The sequence below is a fragment of the Ananas comosus genome, linkage group 19 (genome assembly GCF_001540865.1).
Source record: "Ananas comosus cultivar F153 linkage group 19, ASM154086v1, whole genome shotgun sequence".
NCBI classification, from domain to species: Eukaryota; Viridiplantae; Streptophyta; class Magnoliopsida; order Poales; family Bromeliaceae; genus Ananas; species Ananas comosus.
Window position 1 is genome coordinate 211,299 of NC_033639.1, and position 20,440 is coordinate 231,738.

General features: G+C 36.1%; 3 protein-coding genes and 1 long non-coding RNA gene across 7 annotated transcripts; 3 read left to right on the plus strand and 1 right to left on the minus strand.

Moving 5' to 3' along the window:
• On the plus strand, positions 2,453-4,346 carry LOC109724936. Of its 3 annotated transcripts, none has more exons than XM_020253927.1 (2): positions 2,453-2,606; positions 3,701-4,346. In XM_020253927.1, the coding sequence occupies exon 2, from the start codon at positions 3,732-3,734 to the stop codon at positions 4,176-4,178; it is 447 nt and encodes a 148-aa protein (XP_020109516.1). In that variant the 5' UTR covers positions 2,453-2,606; positions 3,701-3,731; the 3' UTR covers positions 4,179-4,346. The 3 variants fall into 3 exon arrangements, with proteins under 3 accessions (XP_020109516.1, XP_020109518.1, XP_020109517.1); XM_020253929.1 differs by having other exon boundaries at positions 2,460-2,659; XM_020253928.1 differs by having other exon boundaries at positions 2,461-2,685.
• Positions 5,083-9,662, minus strand: LOC109724935 (subtilisin-like protease SBT3.9). Its single transcript, XM_020253925.1, has 11 exons — positions 9,481-9,662; positions 9,272-9,366; positions 9,073-9,169; positions 8,811-8,967; positions 8,179-8,293; positions 7,511-8,063; positions 7,320-7,414; positions 6,992-7,234; positions 6,798-6,912; positions 6,482-6,668; positions 5,083-6,011 (listed from the first exon to the last, which is right to left on the minus strand). Exons 1-11 carry the CDS (start codon positions 9,556-9,558, stop codon positions 5,452-5,454), a joined length of 2,295 nt encoding a protein of 764 aa, XP_020109514.1. The 5' UTR covers positions 9,559-9,662; the 3' UTR covers positions 5,083-5,451.
• LOC109724937 lies at positions 7,904-8,612 on the plus strand. Its single transcript, XR_002220119.1, has 2 exons — positions 7,904-8,038; positions 8,189-8,612. It is a non-coding gene; the product is annotated as an uncharacterized LOC109724937 (long non-coding RNA).
• Positions 13,911-19,145, plus strand: LOC109724684 (mitotic spindle checkpoint protein BUBR1). 2 transcript variants are annotated; one of them, XM_020253584.1, is made up of 11 exons: positions 13,911-14,217; positions 14,359-14,418; positions 15,382-15,526; positions 15,621-15,778; positions 16,580-16,661; positions 16,748-16,811; positions 16,879-16,963; positions 17,368-17,533; positions 17,627-17,709; positions 18,696-18,782; positions 18,873-19,145. In XM_020253584.1, the coding sequence occupies exons 1-11, from the start codon at positions 13,994-13,996 to the stop codon at positions 18,931-18,933; spliced, it is 1,215 nt and encodes a 404-aa protein (XP_020109173.1). In that variant the 5' UTR covers positions 13,911-13,993; the 3' UTR covers positions 18,934-19,145. The 2 variants fall into 2 exon arrangements, 1 of the variants encoding a protein (XP_020109173.1); XR_002220044.1 differs by lacking the exon at positions 17,627-17,709.

Here is a 20,440-nt window from a genome sequence, read left to right on the forward strand (position 1 = left end):
TCGCAATTTGCAAAGATCCAGTGTGCTACATTAACGGTGTGAATCGTCGATTCGAAAACTCCAACATCGAAAACAACTTATGACTAGTCAGGGTTCTATACTCATAAGAGTATAGTAGCCCTACTCTCTCTCTCTCTCTCTCTCTCTCTCTCTCTCTCTCTATATATATATATATATATATATGGCCATTAAATGACACAATTAATCTTATTGTTCAAGAAGTTGTTGTCTTCGCTTAAGGACTAGTAAAAAAAATCCCTTCTTATTTATTTATTGGGGCTCTTTTCAATGCTTTGGTTAAATATGTTGGTCACGATGCTTTATTTATAACAAGATGTTAAATAATATAAAATAATCGTTATTTTCTAAAAATTAATGCTACAGAAAAATATAGACTTTTTGATAGACGTAAAATATATCAAATGAGAGAATGAAACTAGTCTACAGGTTATAGTTGGATACAAACACTCGGGACCTTGCACGTACTCGATCCGATGTCATGCTATATAAAATAATTAATGTAAGACAATAATTATTTACCTTCTTAGAATTTAAGCTATCAGAAAATATGGTGTTAGTATTTGTATTCAGTAGGAGGGGCTAGCTCTTGATTAACATGGACCACATTGTATATAGCTTGAAATATTAGAATACCATTGAATTAAATTAAAAGAAAAGGGAAAAAGAAAAGGATAAAAAAAAAAACAACGCTATGAAAAGGCCAATATATTAAAGTAGCTATAGCAACAAGGAAGGTGATGATGGTAGAAATTAAAGTTTGCATATAAAACTTTAGCCTTTTGCTTGATCTTATATAAAAACTAATTAATTAATTACTTGCTTGTAGAGCGAGGTATATTATATGTTTTTGTTATATATGATGCTACCAAAAAGGCAAACAATATTGCAATTATTGAACAATGAATAGGGGCTGCAAAGAATTGGAGAACACATTTTTGCTTTTCATGTGTTCACAGAATCCTTTTTGTTTATTTGAGATTGTTTAACTGCACTAGAACTTCTAAATTTTTACCAATGTACTTTTTGAGTAGCATTGTTCAAAATAATAATAATTATTTGACTGTTGACGAAACAATGGGAGCAATATTTTTCTGTAGACACCAACCGTTCCAAGAGCAAGTGACAAAGGACTTGGTGGTTGGTATCCGAGACCCAAGTTCGAATCCTAGTTGATTCACATTTCCAGCTAAGTTTATTTCTAAATGAAATAAACGAAACGGGTAGCGTGCTACCTATCTCTCAAAAAAAAAAAAAAAAAATTTTTTTCCGTAGACAAGCACCACTGTAACAGCTTTTGTGTGTGTGTGTGTGTGTTGACCCCTTTGAGGCCTGTATTGCCTCACCCATATAGCTTAGTTTATTTTTCCAATGAATGAAGCGGATAGCGCGCGTACTATCTTATCCTCAATAATAATAATAATAATAATAATTTGACTAAATTTTCTTAACTGCTATTTTTTACTGGGAGGTGGTTAGAAAACTATCTTTTGAATGCCTGAGGATTTACAATTTGATTGTGATATTATCATGAATCCAAGAGCCGAAAAGTAAATAACATGTGATATCAATTTATATAGCATTCTAACTCAAACCTTTTTTTGTGGGAGATATCAAAGTTTCGAATGGAAGATTCTACTCATGAATGAATGTGAAAATTAACTCTATTAACCTTTTCATACAGCAACTTAAGAAGATAATAAGAAAATGCATGTTCATCCATCACGTGAAAGCCATGAATTTCAAGATTGTGTGATAGATAGACGAGACAATCTTACTTTAGGTGCCATCACAACCAATTTCTTTTGATATTTATTTATTTATTTATTTATTCGGTTCGGAGTTGGGTCCTGTTATTTATTACGGGCAAACTCCACCAAAAAGAAAGTATATATATAACAAGGGAGTCCGGCTATTATACTCTTATAAGTATAATCTCTTTTATACTCATAAATTTTTGGTCGTTAGATCTACTCATTTAATTATTTCCACCTGTTAGATCATACTATTCAACCAACTACCTACTCAACCCTAGGAGATCACTATTAATCTAACTGGGGACCACTATCATTCTAACCACACATTTTTTCATCCAATAGTCGAAAATTTATAAGTATAAAAGGGGGTATACTCATAAAAGTATGGTAGCCCTAGCCTATAACAATGTCACATAAAATAAGGGGCAAAACTTAATGGGCTGGGTCCAGTTTTTTTACTTATTATGGGCTCTCCACGTATAGCCCATGTATGCTGGTAAAGAAAAGACGGAGGAGGAAAAAAAAAAAAGTATTTTATTCAGTTAAATTAAATTTGTAATTTTTTTTAAAAAAAAAGATCAATTTTTATAAAAATGCAAATCAGTAGATTTTTTTAATGCAAATAAGTCTACATTTTACTCCAAATTAAAATTCATAAGTTGCGTAATATCGGGATAGTACGGGGATGCGGGAGACATTTTGCTCGAACCGTGCGATAAAATAAATTAGGGCTCGATTCCCTCCTCTTTCTCTCAACGAACGCGACTCCTCTCCTCTCTCGTCGATCGCCATTACTTCTCTCCTCTCCGTTCGGAAGCGTCTGACCCTAGGGTTTGTGATCCGAGCCATTCAATTCTCTCTCATCTTGGGTTTGTGATCCCAGGGTTCGATCGCTTCTTGGGCGAATTTGGTGTGCCATAGTTAAAATTGTGATTTTTCATGTTGTGTTAAGTGTGATGCATGTGAAAAAGTATGAATAATCTTTTAATTTGATCTTATCTCTCATGCATTGATTGGTTCAGTTGGTTGTGGTTCCACTTCTCCGCATTCTAGGGTAAACTTTGGTGCGTTTTGGCCACAAATTGTGCCTGTACATGTTGTTTTTAGTTCGATTTATGTGAAAATGTTGATCTTTTTGTTTTAAGTTCGATTTATGTAAATTGAAATTTTTGTTTATTTCATTTTGCCTTATGTTCTTGTTATCTACGTAGTATATATATGCAACAATAAGCCTCTGGAAGATGATGATGAGCTGATAGCTAGAAAAGCAGGAACTTTGTTATGTAAATTTTTACGTGTGTGTAAAAGATATGAAGTGTAACATAATACATTTAGAACCAAGGACTAACCACAAAAAGGAAGAATATTATCTAATCATATGGAAACAGATGTACTGCTTTAGTGTTGAAATGATGTACTTAGCGAAGCTGTTAAATTGTAAACTGCAAAATGCATCAGTTCATATGATATTAATCGTACACTATTGTGAGGTAAAAGCAAACTATTGATCTGCACATTGAAAAGAGTCAATTTATATGTTGAAGTTCTGTCCTGACTTTCATAACTAAACATCAGAAAAAGATAAGAAGGTTGCAATTTTTTGCCTAAAAGAAAATTTGTTGTTAATGAACGATTAAATGAGGCTCGAAAAGTCCGTTGTATACTTGGCAAGGCCATCAGCAGATTAATTATTAAGGATGAATAGGCTGAATGACTATGGTGTGTAATTTCGTTTTCTTAATTGAAAACCTGCATATTTTGTCCCCTTGAAGTTAATGTTGACTTCTATTTCACTTGTTTGGAGATCCATCGGCACCATTTATTCTTGTAGTTAATGTAGATAGAGCTCATGCTTGGTATATCTGCTTTATAATTTTGTACCTTTTGTTGATAAAGAACCTTATATCCAAGTGTACCATTTGCAGATTTGTTCCAAGATCCGTATAGCCTGCGAGAATGCAAGATCCACGAGCTGCACCATCTGGGGAAATCTCTGGTCCGAAGCCACGGAGGAAAAAGCAGCTGAATCCTACCGTTTCACCAGTCCAGCCAAAGGGCAAAATTAAAGGTGCGAAAGAGGCCTTGCATCATCCACCTGTCAGAACACAGAAGGCACCTAAGAGAAGTAAGAGAAATGTTGTCCCCTCCCCATCATTCCCACAAACAGATAGGGCGACCCCCACTGATTCTTTGCCAGATTCAAGTCCTGCCGATGAGTATCGGGCACTAAGGCGCAAGTACTTGTTGCTGGAGGAAGAGAACTTCTCGCTGGATAAAGAGTTGAATGAGGCAGAAGCAGAAGTCAAGACCCTTGAAGGTGAGAAGTTTGCACTGTTGGATCAACTTGTCGTGTTAGAAGGTCTAATGGATCCTTCCGAGCTCTGTCCCCAGGGAGGGCTATGACATTTGAAGTGAGTGGTCCTTCCATATTTACCTTTTTTTACAATATTTAACCCATGGCCAACCTTTTTCTTTATGACTGCAATCGCAATGTTGTATCAAAACTATGTTTTATTTACTGTTTACATATGAAGAAAGAAATGGGTATTCTAGCGATATTTTTGATTTGCATCATTTGCTTTACAGCTTTATTGCTTTGAAACTTCTACTAGGATTCACTGTTCGGCTTTGTTGTGAGAGTGTATAGTTCCAATTGCTAGTTTCTGATCAGGTTGTTAAATTTGTAATTATGAGACTTCATCAAAGGGAAAGCAGAATAGTTTGCTTGCTCTGTTCATACTATTTATGGAATCAGAAGAGATGACACATATGCACCTTAGCATATTGTTGAAACCTATTTGCTGTTTATCTATTAGTTTAGTAGATTTGTTTCCCAGTGATATACATGTATTTTTTTCTCAAAATCTTGTGGGCCATTATAGGATTGGGAAAATTATCAGTACCATCTTTGATTGTTTGAGTTCTTGTATAAAAACGATAGGAGGCCTTTGGACAAGGTTATTTTCGTTGAAAGATTTCAACAAAATTGAATTTAGTTGAGTATATTGTGAGACTGGTCGACACTCTTTATTCCCAAAAATAGCACTAAATATTTTTCCTGTCGAGTATAGTTGAGAAAGATGCTTTAACTATATTTTCCTTGTACTCTACCAAATAGTGCCTTGAAAGTTGCTCTTTGTTTTCAATATCCAAGTTTCTAAACCAGTTTTAATTTGTAATTTTCTTGGTTCAAATGAGGTGACGTCTGTTTTAAATTAAAATGCTTAAAAGAACCAAAAAAGGGGTACACAAGTCTGAAGGAATTCAACTGCTAGGTTTGGATGGAGAAAATGAAGTAGACCACTAGTTGAATTATGAATAAGCTTCTCATATGGTCATATAAAGGTGAAGACAATGTTGCCAACTTTGAGCTGCTCACGTCGAAAATTCAGCTATTCATTTTTCAATCCCTACTTAAATTCCTATATGAGGGTTCTTCTTTGGTATGTAGATATCAGCAAAAATACTAGCAGATGATCTGAAGAACTAATGTTCTACTAATTTATACAAGTTATCTTTCATTCTGAAGTTGAATATCAGAGCCATTCAAATTTCAGCTCTTTTTTAAATCAGCATCTGTATGGACTCTTTGGTGTGTAAATTCTTGTTCAAATTTTCATTTGTACGTATCATCTTCTGATTCGTATCACTGTATGATGAATCTTTAACTTAGTTATCAGATCGTTCCTTCTCCGTTCACTCGAACTCTGACAGCCAATGGGCTGGTCACTTGAGTATCTTTTCCCTTCCATGACAAGGACCCAAATACATAATCCCGAGAAGGCTTGGCCACCGTAAACGTCACTGTGAAGTTCTTCTTTATTCCATAGCCCTCGAAAACAAGAACATTCGGAATCACTGTTACATTAATGCCTTTAAGCGGAGACACCACGGCTTGATAAACACTTCCTGCTTTCCCTATATTTGTTAGGGTTCGGGTGACAAAATGGCTCTTCTTCACATTTGGTACCGTGATCGAGGGATAGTTGAGATTAGAAGCAGTTGGAACAGGCCGAGTGCATATGCTTTTGTCTCCTGTAACTAGTTGTAAGGACTGATCGTCATAGCCTATCGAACAGAGGAAGGACTTATAATCTTCGGAACGTGCATCATAGATGAGCCCTGGATTTAGGAGTCTATTAGTATCTACGAAGCCCGAGCCATAGTCAAATGGATTTGCCACTCTTCCATCAGGGTCTGAGACGATGGCGTGGCGGTTCTTGTCCAATACAGTTGCTGCATTTTGCATCACAGTGTCATCTTCAATCTCTAATATATAATGTTAAATACTTAACAATGTAGAAAAACCTTCCAATATAGTATTGAAAAAACTTATTCTTGACCAATTCACTTAAAGAATGCAGATTGACTGATACCCAAGTAGCCGTCAAATGAGAACTTGTCTTTATGGTGAATAGTGAAAATATGTATAACAGAAAAAGAAGTGAAAGAGGTAAGGTTGAACCTTCTGAAAGTAGCTGAAATGTGATTAAAATGCAAAAGAAAGTTTCTGATAATTTGTGTTCTTTGCTTCTTTTTAAATATTATATATGCGTACGTGACTCAAATAACAAGTAGGTTCAAAAATAATCTTATAGCTTGTGATCAAATTCTGTGCCTCTAAATAAACCATTGGATAAACCTAGATTGATGTTTTTTCACAGTAACTAGAATCCTAATGTTTCTTAGAGGTTTCATACTCATACCTGTTGTCATTATCGCCGACTTGATTGCAGTAGGAGACCATGAGGGATAAACAGCTTTAACTAGAGCGGCGAGTCCAGTAACATGAGGACATGACATAGAAGTTCCAGAGAGGATATTGAAGTTCATGTTGTTCTTAGCAGGAGACCAAGCTGCTAAGATATTCAGACCTGGAGCAGCGACGTCCGGCTGCGACACATTAATACATAGTGAGAATAATCAATCGTGAACAATTTGTTAGATTACTCAAATTGACCTTGAGATGGACTAAAACTATTGATTCGATTTAATGTCTCGACAAATTCATCATCTGCTCACCTTCAAAATCTCTGCTGTCAGTGAATTAGGTCCTCTGGAAGAGAATGCAGCAACTCGAGGGGCTGCTCGAGATCCCAAGATTGTCCTCGCGGGGAAAATAGTTGATCTTGCTCTCCTGAAAATTTCAGAAAACAACCCATTATTCTGTTCTTATGAAACGACCGATTAATCACAACTAGTTGCGTGAGCTATACCTGGTGCTGTTAATGTAAGAAAGAATTGTATCACCCATTGCTTTCCCAACAGTAGAAGCTGGGATGACAAAGGGGACAGCAACATGATCTTCTGATTCATCTATCAGAATCATCCCAACTCCCCCCGCTTTCTTAACCACCAAGCTCTTTGTTAACCTCGACTCCGAAGTACTATCCATATGGCGACACACGATGATCTTTCCCTTGACCTTTGTCCTATTTAAAGAGCTATCTAGGCAGAAACTAGAAGTAGAAAACTTCAATTCAGTCGTCTGGACAATTTACTTTTTTAGTAGTAAGCTGAACAGAAGAACACTTCATTTTTCACCTGGACTGATACGGAGTGAAATACCCAGCATTGGCTTCTGAAGCCGGAATGGTTCTCCTTGATGTGTTCATCCGAAATGTGTTCAGACTCTCACCCTAGAGTGAAAAGAACACATTGGAAAATAAGCAAATATTTTGTGCAAGAAATTTTGAGAGTTAATAGTAGCAACTGAGCATTTGTATACGAATTACCATTATGGAAGTACCATTTCCAAGCAAGATATAGGAACCAAAATCTCTATCTGTCGAACTGGCGGCGACAGTGAGCATCCACGGTGCGAGGTTAGTAGCAGAGCCTGGAGCTCCCGCGTTCCCAGCAGAAGAAACTACAAGAATTCCATGGCTAGTTGCATGAAATGAGCCTATAGAGATTGAATCACTGAAGTAATCTCCCTGAGGAGAGTCCGGGCCTAACGACACCGAGAGAATGTCAACTCCATCTTTAATTGCATCTTCAAAAGCAGCTAACAAGTCAGCATCGTAGCAGCCCGAATCCCAACATGCTTTGTATACTGCAATCCTAGCCATCGGAGCCCCCCCCCTCGCACCTCCACTTGCCAACCCTTTGTAGTTTGTGTTTGCCACGTACCGTCCGGCTGCGATCGATGCAGTGTGGCTCCCATGTCCTGAGCTGTCTCTCGGAGATTTGAATTTGATTGTCTTATCATCTGCTTTTGTGCGGTCATCGCCGCTCTTCTCTTCTGCTTCGTATCCGCCAAGGTAATATCTTGCTCCTATTATTTTCCTGTTTGAATCATAGACAGAAATTGCTGAGAAATTCTATATGACATGAATAGATTGTGAAAAGCACTAATTAAGGTGGATATGGATTTGATTTTTTTTTTCTTTTTGTTTTTAACTTGTTACAAGTGAAGTTGAAGGATGGATCTTCTTCTCCTTGGCACAGCCCTTTCCATCTCGGAGGCACCGGAGGCATCCCATCATCACTGAAACTTGGTGATTCTGGCCATATTCCTGCCAAACTAAGCAGCAGTTAGTAAACAAATCTTAGACTGAGTATGTTATAAAGTTGAGTTGATGTTCTTGCTGAGAAAGTGCCATAAAACGTGTATGATTAGTAAGGAATAGAAGTTTCAGTGTCAAATTAAACCATCAGTTTGGTAAACAAGTCAGGGAAAAGCCAAAACATATATCCTGAAAGTGCTGCAGAATATTTGGAGAATTTTGTAGCAGAGTGAAAAGACTAGGAAAACTGCCTTGTAGATTAAGACCAGAATATTTGGGCAAATATTTTAGGTAATTAATCCAAAAAGCTTAGAAAGATTTGATTTTATGGAATGAAACTGTTGGCCCCACATGAACAAACTGGAAATTTGCCACTCTCATGAGGTCCAAATCAACTGCTCACATGATATGTTTCCCTGCTATAAGTCTAAATAGCAAAATTTAGCCTGTCAAACTGAGAAACTGGAAAACCAGTTCATTTCGTATAATCTCAGAAGATGATAAGTTAAAACATAGCCGTATTCACCTGTGTCGATGAATCCGATGATCACATTCTCTTGGTTCTTGGTAGAGAAGCCCGGGATCTCCGTCGACGCGTCCGTCGATAGACCCAGAAAATCCCATGAATGTGTTGTGTGGAGGGTTCTCTTCGTGTTCGGAAAAACCGAGACCACACCAGGCATCTCTAATGGAAATCACATGATAGGAAAATAAAAGACCCAAAGTCAAAACAGAGCAATCTCTGTAATCAAACAAACTGATAGGGGAGACATTCTGAAAGAAGGTACCAGCCATTCAGAAGCTTGCTTCTCAGTTAACCTTGCTGCAAAACCTCTGAAACCATTGCTGTAACTGTAAACATGAGATGCTTGTGCTTCCTCCATGCTGATATGAACAAAACAAAGAGTTCCAATTATTATTTGCACAAAGAATCTGCATAACTCCTTTTTAATTCAAATAGGGAAATTAAGGCTTAATTATCCAAACCTTCCTTCATGAACAGCAGTGAGCATTTGGTGGTTTTGCTTCAAGATGTCATATGGATCATCACTGTTTGCTCTTCCCATGTACACTATATAAACCTGCACATATGAAAGGTCAAAAAAGGGAGGTGTAGTATATTCTAGTATCATTTGTCACAAACATAACATGAAGATTTTGACATGACTTGAAGAATTAGAGTTAAATGGACCCACCTGAGATGAAAAACATGAACTTGGTTGTGCCAGAACCAGAGAGAGGAAGAGGAAGAACATGGCACCACTGGAATCCATCAGAGAGAGAGAGAGAGAGAGAGAGAGAGAGAGAGAGAGAGAGAGAGAGAGAGTTTTTTTGAGTTTAAATAGGAGTATTTAATGTAATGTAATGGCTTTACAGGTTTGTTTGTCGAAAACTAGCAAGTTACATATATATATATATATATATATATATATATATATATATATATATATATATATATATATATAGATAACCAACCAACCAAGTAGGCCAAAGTAGTGGGGAAAAAGGGGTTCACTTGAATCTCGGAGTTATGTATACATGTATTCCCCTCTCCAAGAAAGAGAAATAAAGAAAGAAGAAGAAGAAGAAGCATGAATATATAATGTCACACCCATATCTCTCCCTCACTAACTCTCACACTTACTTACATAACAAAATGTTTTCTTTGAAGCATCAAGTAGTTCTCAACTACACATGGAATAGAGAGGCTAAAGTAGAAAGGCTTTTCTCTTACTTTCTATTTTTAAGAAGGAATGCTTGTGTAACTACTATTGTGAGGACCACTCAAACCCAATCTCTTGGGTGAGGACTTTGTTTTATTTGCTGCTACTAAATTTTTTTTTTTTTTTTTGGGTCCCATTTGGATTCTTGAAGAAACTATATTATATCATCTGTATAGCTACCAATATTGCTTAGCATATATAGTTGGTTGATGCTTCAGTTGTCCAACTTGGAATCTTTGTTCAGTCAAGCAGAAAAAGAATGTGATTTGTGACCTACAGATAGATATACTAAAAAAGTAATAATCATCTCTTTAGCCCTGGGTGGAATAACCCCTTAACCCTCATATTATCCCCAAACATCCTAAAAAATGGGTGGAGTTAGCTAATCCCACCTCAAATAAATTATTTCGGATTAGCTAATCTCATCTAACCCCACCAAACTCCAACAAAACACTATTTTCTATTCATAATAACCCACTATCTTTCTTATCCCACCTACTCCAACCAATCATTATCCTTTTTTATCAATCATTATCTTCTTATCCCACCTACTCCAACCAAACACTATTTTTCATTATTTTAGACTAACTCCAACCCCCAACCAAACATAAAAAAAATTTTAACCCCACTTTAACCCTGAACTTAATTCTATTTCTGGAATAGCTATTTTTTTCTATCCCTGGAATAGCTACTGAAGTTGCTTTTAAGTTATTACTTACATGTTAGAGAGAGAGAGAGAGAGAGAGAGAGAGAGAGGTGGGAAGAGTGGGTTATGGCTGAAGAGGAGGCAGCAATTGCGGCGTGAAAGAGGGGTGGTGATTCTCCTTCCCTGTTAAACCACTTTTTGGTGTGAACCGACTAACAACTATCATGGGTTGCACTCTTTTCAGAAAATCACATAGGAAACAATTTTTCTTTTTTTCTTTTTTCCTTTTATTTTGATAGTATTAGCGTCACTAATAATAAATAGGTCAGCATTCTGTTTACTTGGCGAGACCAATGATTACTATGTTCGTACGTTGTAAATAAATTAATTGTCTCTATCTACCAATTCAAAAGTTTGAAATAGTAATTAGCATCAACATTATATATCTTTCTCGACAGTGATTCTGTAAAAGAATATATAATTATAGTTTCTCCACAGAATTCCCCAATAAAATTTGGGACTTTAGAGAAGAATGCCCATAATAAAGCACTTTGATTATTTAATAAATTAAGGAAGGAATATTTTCGCGAGCCAACTCATTACTTATATAAAGGTGCCAAAACTTAGTTGTTGAAGAAAAATATAACTAAGTTTTTATAAGATCAAGGGTAGTAGTATCTGTTCTTAATTTATGTCATTAGGTACAACCATCGATGATCGAGTACTTAAAGACCCTTCATAATCATACATGTAATTATTCATGCGGATATATTCAAGTGTTCCTCGATTGCGAACTGCGATTTGCGTGATGGAAGAATAGTTTTCAAGGTTAAGGAACATCAAAAGAGTTGATTAAAAGTGACTATATGTATAGATTTGGAGAATATAAAATCTCTTCCTTTAAAGGAGATCTTCTTAATTTGGACTGAGCTTAAAAGACACAGTTGGTGTTGATTAGAAGCAAAGCTAGCTTGTTGTTGGGGTTTGGAGTGGTCCATTTTGTGAAGGTTACATTGATTTTTAGTACAATATAGAAGCTAGAAGCAAATTTGGTGGGACATCAACCAATATTTTAGTAGTTACAAGAGAAGGTGAAAATGGCATATCTGAGGTTACATCAATTTGACAGTTAAGTTAGATGTGTGAAAAGTTTAATATTCCACGAATAATAAATCACTAGTTAAGTAACCCGTGCTACGCAACGGGACTTTTTTTTTCAAATAATTTATAAATAATAAAATATATATATTTATAAATTTAATTTTTTAAATGTGAACAAAATCACAGAAGAGAAGCACAATTATAAAGTAAATATTTTAATACAACATACTTGACTTTATGAAATAAAAAAATTTTAAGGCCTTTTTTATCACAAAGTATTGTGCTTTTATTATATATTTTTGATATGTTTGTCTTTATGATGAGTGAAACTCCAAAAAACAAATTCTTATAATAAAACAAAAGTAATATATGTAAATCAATTTTTTTCCATATTTAGGATCACAATAGGTGGGAAAAAAATATTTTAGAAAAAAAAAACAATACAAAGGCAGTAAATAAGCAAAAATATAAAGAATATAAATATTTACATATCCTAATTTCAAAAAAACAATATGTAAGCAACTACTTTTTATTTATGACTAACCAGATGTAAAACCAATATGTAAAAACAAACGTCCAGGATTGCGTCCTGGATGATTTGATAAGAATCCTAGAACACATACAGATAATTAGACTATATATTATATCCTAGAATTTTAAAGCTCTATACTATTCAACATCATATTTACGAATAGTCGGCTGTATTGTATATCCTATCCCAGAATATTAAAACTCTACATTATTCCACATCATATTTACGAATAGTCGCCTGCACTGTATATCCCTCCATAAATATCCTCTTATTAGTAATGGAAGAATAGCGAAACCAAAAATATTATCGTTATATATTCTTAGTGCAAACCTCTTCATCTATTATAAGGCATTCTAAATTAACTAAGCATGCCATTTTTAAGTTGAGGCATTTTTGCCTCCCATATTCTGCTGATTTTGACTTTAATCCTACTATGTTGCAGTGTCAAATTTAAATCTTTCAGTAGAACAAATCCCATTATTTCCCCCTACATATTCGAGAAAGAGCAAGAATTCTATTTAACAACAAAATATTACAAAAAACAGAGAACCAAAGGATTCGTTTTATGTATTCAGATTGTCAAAAATTTCTGTGAAGACAATATTTTGAGTACACCCTTCAGGCTCATTATTTTTATTTTCTATTAATATTCGTAATCCTTCACGTGACGTGACGCGGGAAACTCCAACATAAAGTTGCCCATGTGAAAATACCGGCCTTCGTAGATATAACCCAATATGTTGTAGCGTTTGTCCCTGGCTTTTGTTTATTGTCATGGCATAACACAAACGAATAGGAAATTGTCTTCTTTTCAGAATAAATGGCCACTTTGTTTCTGTCACATGTGTCAGAATGCGAGGAATATACACTTTTCGACCAGCATGATTTCCTGTAAAAATTTGTGCTTCTATAACCTTCGACGCTAGTTGAGTAACTATCAATCGCGTTCCATTGCAAAGCCCAGAATGTTGACTTATATTGCACAACAACATTATAGGAACACCTACTTTTAATTTCAATGCATGATGTGGCGCGCCATTGAACTTCAAGGAATTTAAAAAGTCAATAGGGTAGAGAACGTCAGTTTCTTCGGTGTTTGCAGATGAGCTGCAAATTGAATCAGCACTCATATAACAAATTTCTTCTCCTGGTATCAAAGATAATATATAAGCATTTACTTCATCAGCTGTATCGTTTATAGGTGTGATAATAGCCCTGTCTCTCAAATATGAAGAATCATTATAATTTTGCTCAAGATTATCATAGACTGCGGAAACAATATCTCTTATACCATCTCCAGTATTTTTAATGAGCATGTCATCGGGTATCTTTATCCAAGTAGATTCTTCTTCNATATATATATATATATATGTGACTGCTTATTTCAAAAAAATAAAATTTTTTAAAAAAAGTTGTTATCGGATTCGGGCCTAACAAGGCCCAGTTCGACTTGGGTCATTGTTGTTTCAAAATTGTGAGCCTGAATCTTTGTTAAAGCCCCTGGAATTGTACCATTCGGATCTTGGGCTTGTAATGGGCCGACCCGACTCGGCCTAATTCGTTTGCACCATCATCTCGTTACTTCGAACCTCGAAGCTAGAATAAGCGGGATAATCCCTCATTTGAATCTCTCTCTCTCATCTCTCTTCTCTCTCCTCTCTCCTCTCTCTCCTCTTTGTGTGTGTTCTAGGGTTTCTGGGACGGCGATGGAGGCGAAGGAGGAAGCGGTGGCTACGGCTACGATGGCGGAGGTGGAGGTGGATGAGGAGGCTCTGTTCATGGCGTCGGGGAAGGAGACGGGGAACGAGTGGGAGCTCTTCAAGGAGAACGTGCGGCCCCTCAAGCGCGGCCGCAACGTCGCGCTCCTCAACCACGCGCTCCGCTCCCACATCGACCCCGCTCTCCGATCCCACCTCCTCCTCTCCCGCAGGTGCCGCTACCATGCCCATGCTCACCCCACCCTCTCTCCCTCTCTTCCCCCTTCGTGAGATTGGCATCATCTTGGTTTTGATCTTGGTACGAGATGGTCCGATTCGGATTCCTCTGACCCTGCTATTCCTATTTGTCTCAGGAGGATGATCGAGGCCATCGGCGAGTACCAGGGCGACGATCCTCTCCAGCCGTGGCTCGAGTGAGTTATCACCAATTCCCTTCTCGCATCGTCACCAGCGACATAGGGTTTTGTTTTTTTTATTTTTTATTACTTTAGTTTTCTTCAGTACAAGTGCATGTTCCTTTTGATCCCCAAGAATCGTTGTAGTGTTTCTTTCGTGGTAAGATCCTGCAGTCAAAAATGGGAATTTTTTTCTTCCCATTCATCTAAGAATTCTTAATAGCTTAAAAAGCAGTTTTCCAAATGGTTCAAATTTCACTATTTGAATTTATTGATGATAGATAAAAGGGAAGTCGGATATCTTCTTTGTTTTTATGGTGAGTTGCTCGTTGGTATTGTATAGGATATCATCGATCTTGAGGCAGTTCAAACCTAGATGTTAAATTTTATAGCTCCTTTCTTTCAGTTGAATTATTTCTCTTGGTTTTTGTCGGACCTGATTCAATGTCATTTTAAATTCCTACAATTTCTTACCCTTTATCTTTTCCCGACTTTATGAACATATCAACACCCTGTTTGGCAACACACAAATTGGAGAATTGGATGTAATTCCAATGCGCCCTTCCGTAGTTCCCTTCCTTGAATGCTTAGTTGATTCGTCTTTTGTATTGGCCTCCACTGATTTGGATAGATTTTATACAAGTATAAGTGTATCAGTCAAATTCGATGTCTGAGTTGCTTGATCTCAGTTTCTCAAAGGCAACAAAATCTGTTGGCTTTTCATAATTACATTTTCTTATTCTGATCGAATATAGACATAACTAATGTTCAAACAGGAAAGCAAATAGTTTGAATTCGATTCAATCACATTTCTTTCCAAACAGTAGATCTCATCTCTTCTGAATTTATTGAATTGCATATCAATTTGTAAATCTTTCAGATAGCTCTTCTACCTGCAAGTAATTACTACTAACATGAGCACAGAATCTCCTTCTTCTGGTTTATTGGTAATGCATTAACTTTCTATTTTCTCCAATGAAGCTGTATCAAGTGGGTCCAAGAGTCATTCCCAAGCGGCGGCGAGTGTTCTGGACTTGTTGTGATATACGAGCAGTGTGTCCGTACATTTTGGCATGATGATCGCTACAAAGATGATTTGCGTTATCTTAAAGTGTGGATGGAATATGTGAGCAACTGCATCAAAGGATGCTCATCAATACGTTCTGTTTCTTATCTTTCTGAGAATTAATACTTGAATTATTTTTTTTTTTTTCATGAAGGCAGAGAATTGTGCTGATTCTGAGGTAATCTATAGCTTCCTTGAGGCTAACCAGATTGGGCAAAACCATGCCATCTACTATACGTCATACGCCCTGTGTATGGAATCCAAGAACAAGTTGAGGAAGGCAGACAAGATCTTCAATCTTGGTATAGCTAGGCGAGTTCCTCTATCTCTAATGAGCATGCACATAATTTGTTGTTGTTATTTGTCCATTTTTCTGTAGATTTGGCAATATGTTAATAACATTCTATGTCAAACGGATCTGTAGTTGTTTTATAAGATAAATGTGGTCAGAGAATCATGTCTAACTGAGAATGATTTCTGAGGATAAACTAGTATAGGATATTCCAAAAGATCTGTGAGCTTGCAGGTGGTTTCAAATTTTCCATCAGCTAAGGCTCTGAAAAGAAAAGAAAAGTGAAAATTCTCCTCTTCTTTAATTTCCACCTTGTCATGCACACAGGAGCAGAACAGCTAATGAAAATCTCCTTCATTACTAAAATTATTCTCTCCAATGAAGTTAATTGGATATTTCTTGCAAGTCACAGGAGATTGTCCCACCTATCATTGTCATCTTCCATCACTTTGAAGCTTGTTAGCATTCGTATGCATCCCTAACCAAACCGACTACATTAGTAAACCAGATTTTTTTTTTTGGGGGGGGGGACAGTAATATCATCAGCTGTTTCTTTACAGTAGAGCTGTTAGATGAAATGAGAAAGAAGAGCTAGCATTAGTCAAGTTTGTGTCGTAAAATAAATCTGTCATAGTTCTTCTTGCACTGGGGAGAAAAATGAAGTACTTGGTCTGGCTGATTGATATGAGAGTCATATGCAACCAAGATACTCTGAAACCTATTTAATGGCTTGTTACGTCACAATAGCTCGTGCTGACTGTTGCAAATCTTTGTGTAGCTCATGGGCTGGTCTATTGTTTACCCTTTTTGATATACTATAGGAAGGCAGTACCAGTGGAGAAGTTAGAAGCTCAATACAGGACATTCCTTGTACGATCAGTTCAAAAGCAGCAGTCCAATGAGGTGTATTATCTAATGCTTGGGCATAGTTCTGTCTATTTTTGAGCATATTCTAACCTTTCCTTTCTATTCTAATTTTTTCAATTTAGGATGAGCCAACCAATAATCACTTGCCGGTTCGCAGTTTTGGAACTGTTTTGACTCCAGGACAAGGTATGCCATTAGAGGTTCAATGACGTTTAAATTGTCTTAAATTCTTATCCTGTTTCCAACATGCCAGGAAGACAAACTTTAGAAAGACAAACTTTAGGAAGGCAACCAATAGAAGCTTCTAACTTCACTAGACCAAAGGTGAAACTGCAGAGGTAAGCTTTGTCTTTTTTCTTTTTTTAACATGTGTGCATGCGTGCGTGCTTATGCTTTTGCATGATAACCAAACAAGTTTTCTCTGTTACCCTATGTGCACAAATTGGCGTGGTGTTTGTTGCTTCACTTAACATCTTGTTTTTTCCTCCAATTTTCACACAAACTTCCCAAGCTAGATTGCTATTGGCACAATTTGTTTTGATCTCAGATTCTTAATTAAGCCTGCACTTCATTTTGTTTCTAAAACTTAGGTAGCTTTTACTGTAAGTATTTATTGTCCTAGTTAAATGCGATGACATTGATAATTATCCAATATATGATTGAAATTTTGATGAGTTGATTTCTTTAATATCTAAATCAGAAAAAATTAATGATGCTAATATCTTTTTTTGTTTCTTTACAGGGTTGACAATAATAAAGCCCTTTCTATTTACAATGATGAAAATGCTGCAACAAGTCAACACCACAACAAAGCCAAGAGCAATGACAGAACCTGGTGCACTCTTGGCACACAATCGGATCGAAATAAAGAAAATACTTCAATCCCTACCAAATGGACATCATATAAGGTTTACCATTATTAGTTGAACTACTTCAGGCCCTTTGATTTTCAATTAAAATTATTTTGGAAAGATTTGCCATGTTCTGTTCTCTTTAATCAGGTTCAGCAGAAAGTGGGAGCAAGAACAATGCAATCAGCACCTAGTCCTTGTATTGAGGTTTATGTGGATGAAGAATGTGTGCAGTATGTTCTACAGAAACTTCTATGGCTTGGTTATGAGTAGCAGAGAGTTATATTAAACTTACTATGCCCTCATTATTTAGACTTGACTTTGTTTTGCTGATCCCCACCTTGAATCACATTCAATACATGTGCATGCCATATTTCCTAAAATAAAACTTCTTATTTGTAAAAGGTGGAACTGTGGAAGTGGTCTATGGGCGGTCAAGTTATCACATAGATCCGATGTGCTACCCAGTAGGTGGATGCATATGATGGTGCATCTGCTTCATGTGATATACAACTAAAATAAATTAAATACATCAAAGAACAAAAACATGCGAAAAATTAAAGAAAGGAGACCAAAAGAATCAAGAAGAAAAAGAAATATAAAATTCATATACTGTTAATAAGTTGTAGAATGTTGTGTCATATGGATAACAGACATGAATATACTATGATTTGTATCTCAAAGCTGATATTCAAGTGTTTTATGCTGCTAATTATAGATATTCCATAGGCAGCTAGCTCATGTGCTTATTACTCTGTGCCATGGTAATTGGTGCAATCTGTGGGATGGTCAAGTGACAATTGTTAGCAATAAGAAGCACATAAATGAGTTGATGCATCACTCTTTAGAACATTTGACTGAGGGCACAATCTGTTCTCATTCTCATCCACTTTAAAGACCTTGAATATAATAATTGTTCTGCTTTTGAAACAGAGTTGTGGAAAACCAAAAACTGGGTTATTCAAGGGAAACACATCTGTAAAACAAGTCCACTGCAAGCATAGTTGATTCTCACTGATCATTTAAGATTTGTAACAACATTTACCTAGCATATAGAGCACTTTGAAGTTGGTTGGTTATCTGAAACAAGTCAGTTAAGCTCTGGTTGGCTGTCCACTGACTTGCGGAAACACAAGACATCCCATGCTTCAACAAGTAGCTTCTAATTTTTCATCCTTCTGTTTGTAATCATCCAATTATTCTTATCTTATTTTGTCAGATTGCCAAAAGTTGAGGTTGCTACCAAGAGTTCCAATGCTACTTCTATCTTGAAGCTTCGGCAAGTGACAAGCCAAAACCTTAAGAAGTAAGCAAATAACTACAGTGATGCTTTATTTCCTATTTTTTTAAAAAAAATTTTATCAGCTAATTTAGGTACCTGTCCATCTTTGTACAGGGAAACAGAGTTGCTTAAAGAGAACCCACTGCGTAATTTTCCTTTAAATAGCCTTAGATGATTGATCTTCCTCACTTCAGTATTAATTTGATGCTTTCTTTGTTGTCTGCTGTGTGCTTAACTACGTTTCATTGTGAGTGCGCGCTCTTGGTGTTGTACTGTATGTACCATAAGCTTTTAACTCTAAAGCTTGTATACTTTGATGGAGACATATGTTTTGTCTGTACCTTCTCAACCTTTTCGAAATTGTGCTTCATATGCCTATTTGTTCTAGCATGCTTTATTGAATTGAATGGCATCCTCAATTGGAGTCCGAAACTATGGAACAGAGGGAAATCAAAATCAAACACTATTGTAGTGAACTACGAATGTATAATCCTGAACCTCTGCTCTGGCATTATGACATGTCACCTTAAGCTTCTTACTTTACTATTTCTTCTCAAACTTTGGAATGGGATGTGATAATCTCAAAGCGACGCGAAGAAACTCAATCTATACAGGTTGGATATTGTTTCCTAGATTTTATTAGTGGTTAAATTACAATGCTTTGTCGCATAGTCAAAGCTTCTTGAGGTGTCATTAAAAAGTTAGATAAAATATAAAATAGTAACTCTTGTTGTTTCTAGTTAGGAGTGACCAAATTACTAGTCATATTATTCTTTCTAGTTAGGAGTGATAAAATTCCAGAGCCTGTCCTTCTATTATTTAATCTTTCTGGTTCTGGTGACCAAATTTAGAATCCCTTGACTTGTTGATTAACACTTCATTGTAGTCTCTTTTTATCTTGATACAGGACATAAGATTCTTTTTTTTTTTATGAACCGCATTAGACTATTCTACTGTGTCCTAATTGTATAAATTTGCAACGAATATATGTTCTCATCTAATTAAACAAAGAGTAAAATCTTATTAGATTGTTGTATTATATTCCAAGAGTGTAAATTTGCAACGAATCGATGTCCATGTTCAAATGAACCGAAGCTGAAACCTCATTAGACTATTCTCTTGCTCCCTAACCGTATAAATTTGCAACGAATACATGTTTTTCTTCTCTTGTTCCTTTGCTTACATTGTATATAGATGATTTCACCCTTGTTATTACATTACCAAACACAAGAACTGGGGCACTCCAGACTCTGTTCTTGTTTTTTTTATTTTTTTTATTTTTTTTATTTTTTTGTTGAGGGTTAAGTTGTGCGGATGGTCCGTGAGCTTGGGTAAATTTTCCAAGAAAGCCTTTTCATATCCTGTAAGTATTTGGGGAAAATAGTTCTTCAAAACAACTGTTGTTTGCCCCACTTGCTTGTAGTTTTCTAACTATTGCTTTTAGCAAAAAAACAAAAAAACAAAAGAGCATGAGCAAGGGAGCAGGAAATGTTAATAATTGGCGGCGAAAGCAAAGGATGAAATTCTTCACTGTACACATTTGGAGTTTCCAATTTGATGTAACATTTTTGTGTAAGCATATGAGGCAAAAAACAACACAATTCTCTCAAACAGCAGATCACATGATGAACAAATGCACTGAACCATCTACCAAAGCTATTTTAGGTGGTGGCTCTTCTTGC

Coding starts and splice junctions, on each gene's coding strand:
- LOC109724936 (XM_020253927.1), top strand. CDS start 3,732: ATGCAAGATCCACGAGCTGCACCATCTGGGGAAATCTCTGGTCCGAAG.
- LOC109724935 (XM_020253925.1), bottom strand. CDS start 9,558: ATGGATTCCAGTGGTGCCATGTTCTTCCTCTTCCTCTCTCTGGTTCTG. Junction 8,064..8,178: donor TTCAACTTCACTTGTAACAA/GTTAAAAACAAA, acceptor TGATTCAAACAG/GAAAATAATAGGAGCAAGAT. Junction 6,012..6,481: donor GTCGGCGATAATGACAACAG/GTATGAGTATGA, acceptor TGCAAAATGCAG/CAACTGTATTGGACAAGAAC.
- LOC109724684 (XM_020253584.1), top strand. CDS start 13,994: ATGGAGGCGAAGGAGGAAGCGGTGGCTACGGCTACGATGGCGGAGGTG. Junction 14,419..15,381: donor CCTCTCCAGCCGTGGCTCGA/GTGAGTTATCAC, acceptor TCTCCAATGAAG/CTGTATCAAGTGGGTCCAAG. Junction 18,783..18,872: donor ACAAGCCAAAACCTTAAGAA/GTAAGCAAATAA, acceptor ATCTTTGTACAG/GGAAACAGAGTTGCTTAAAG.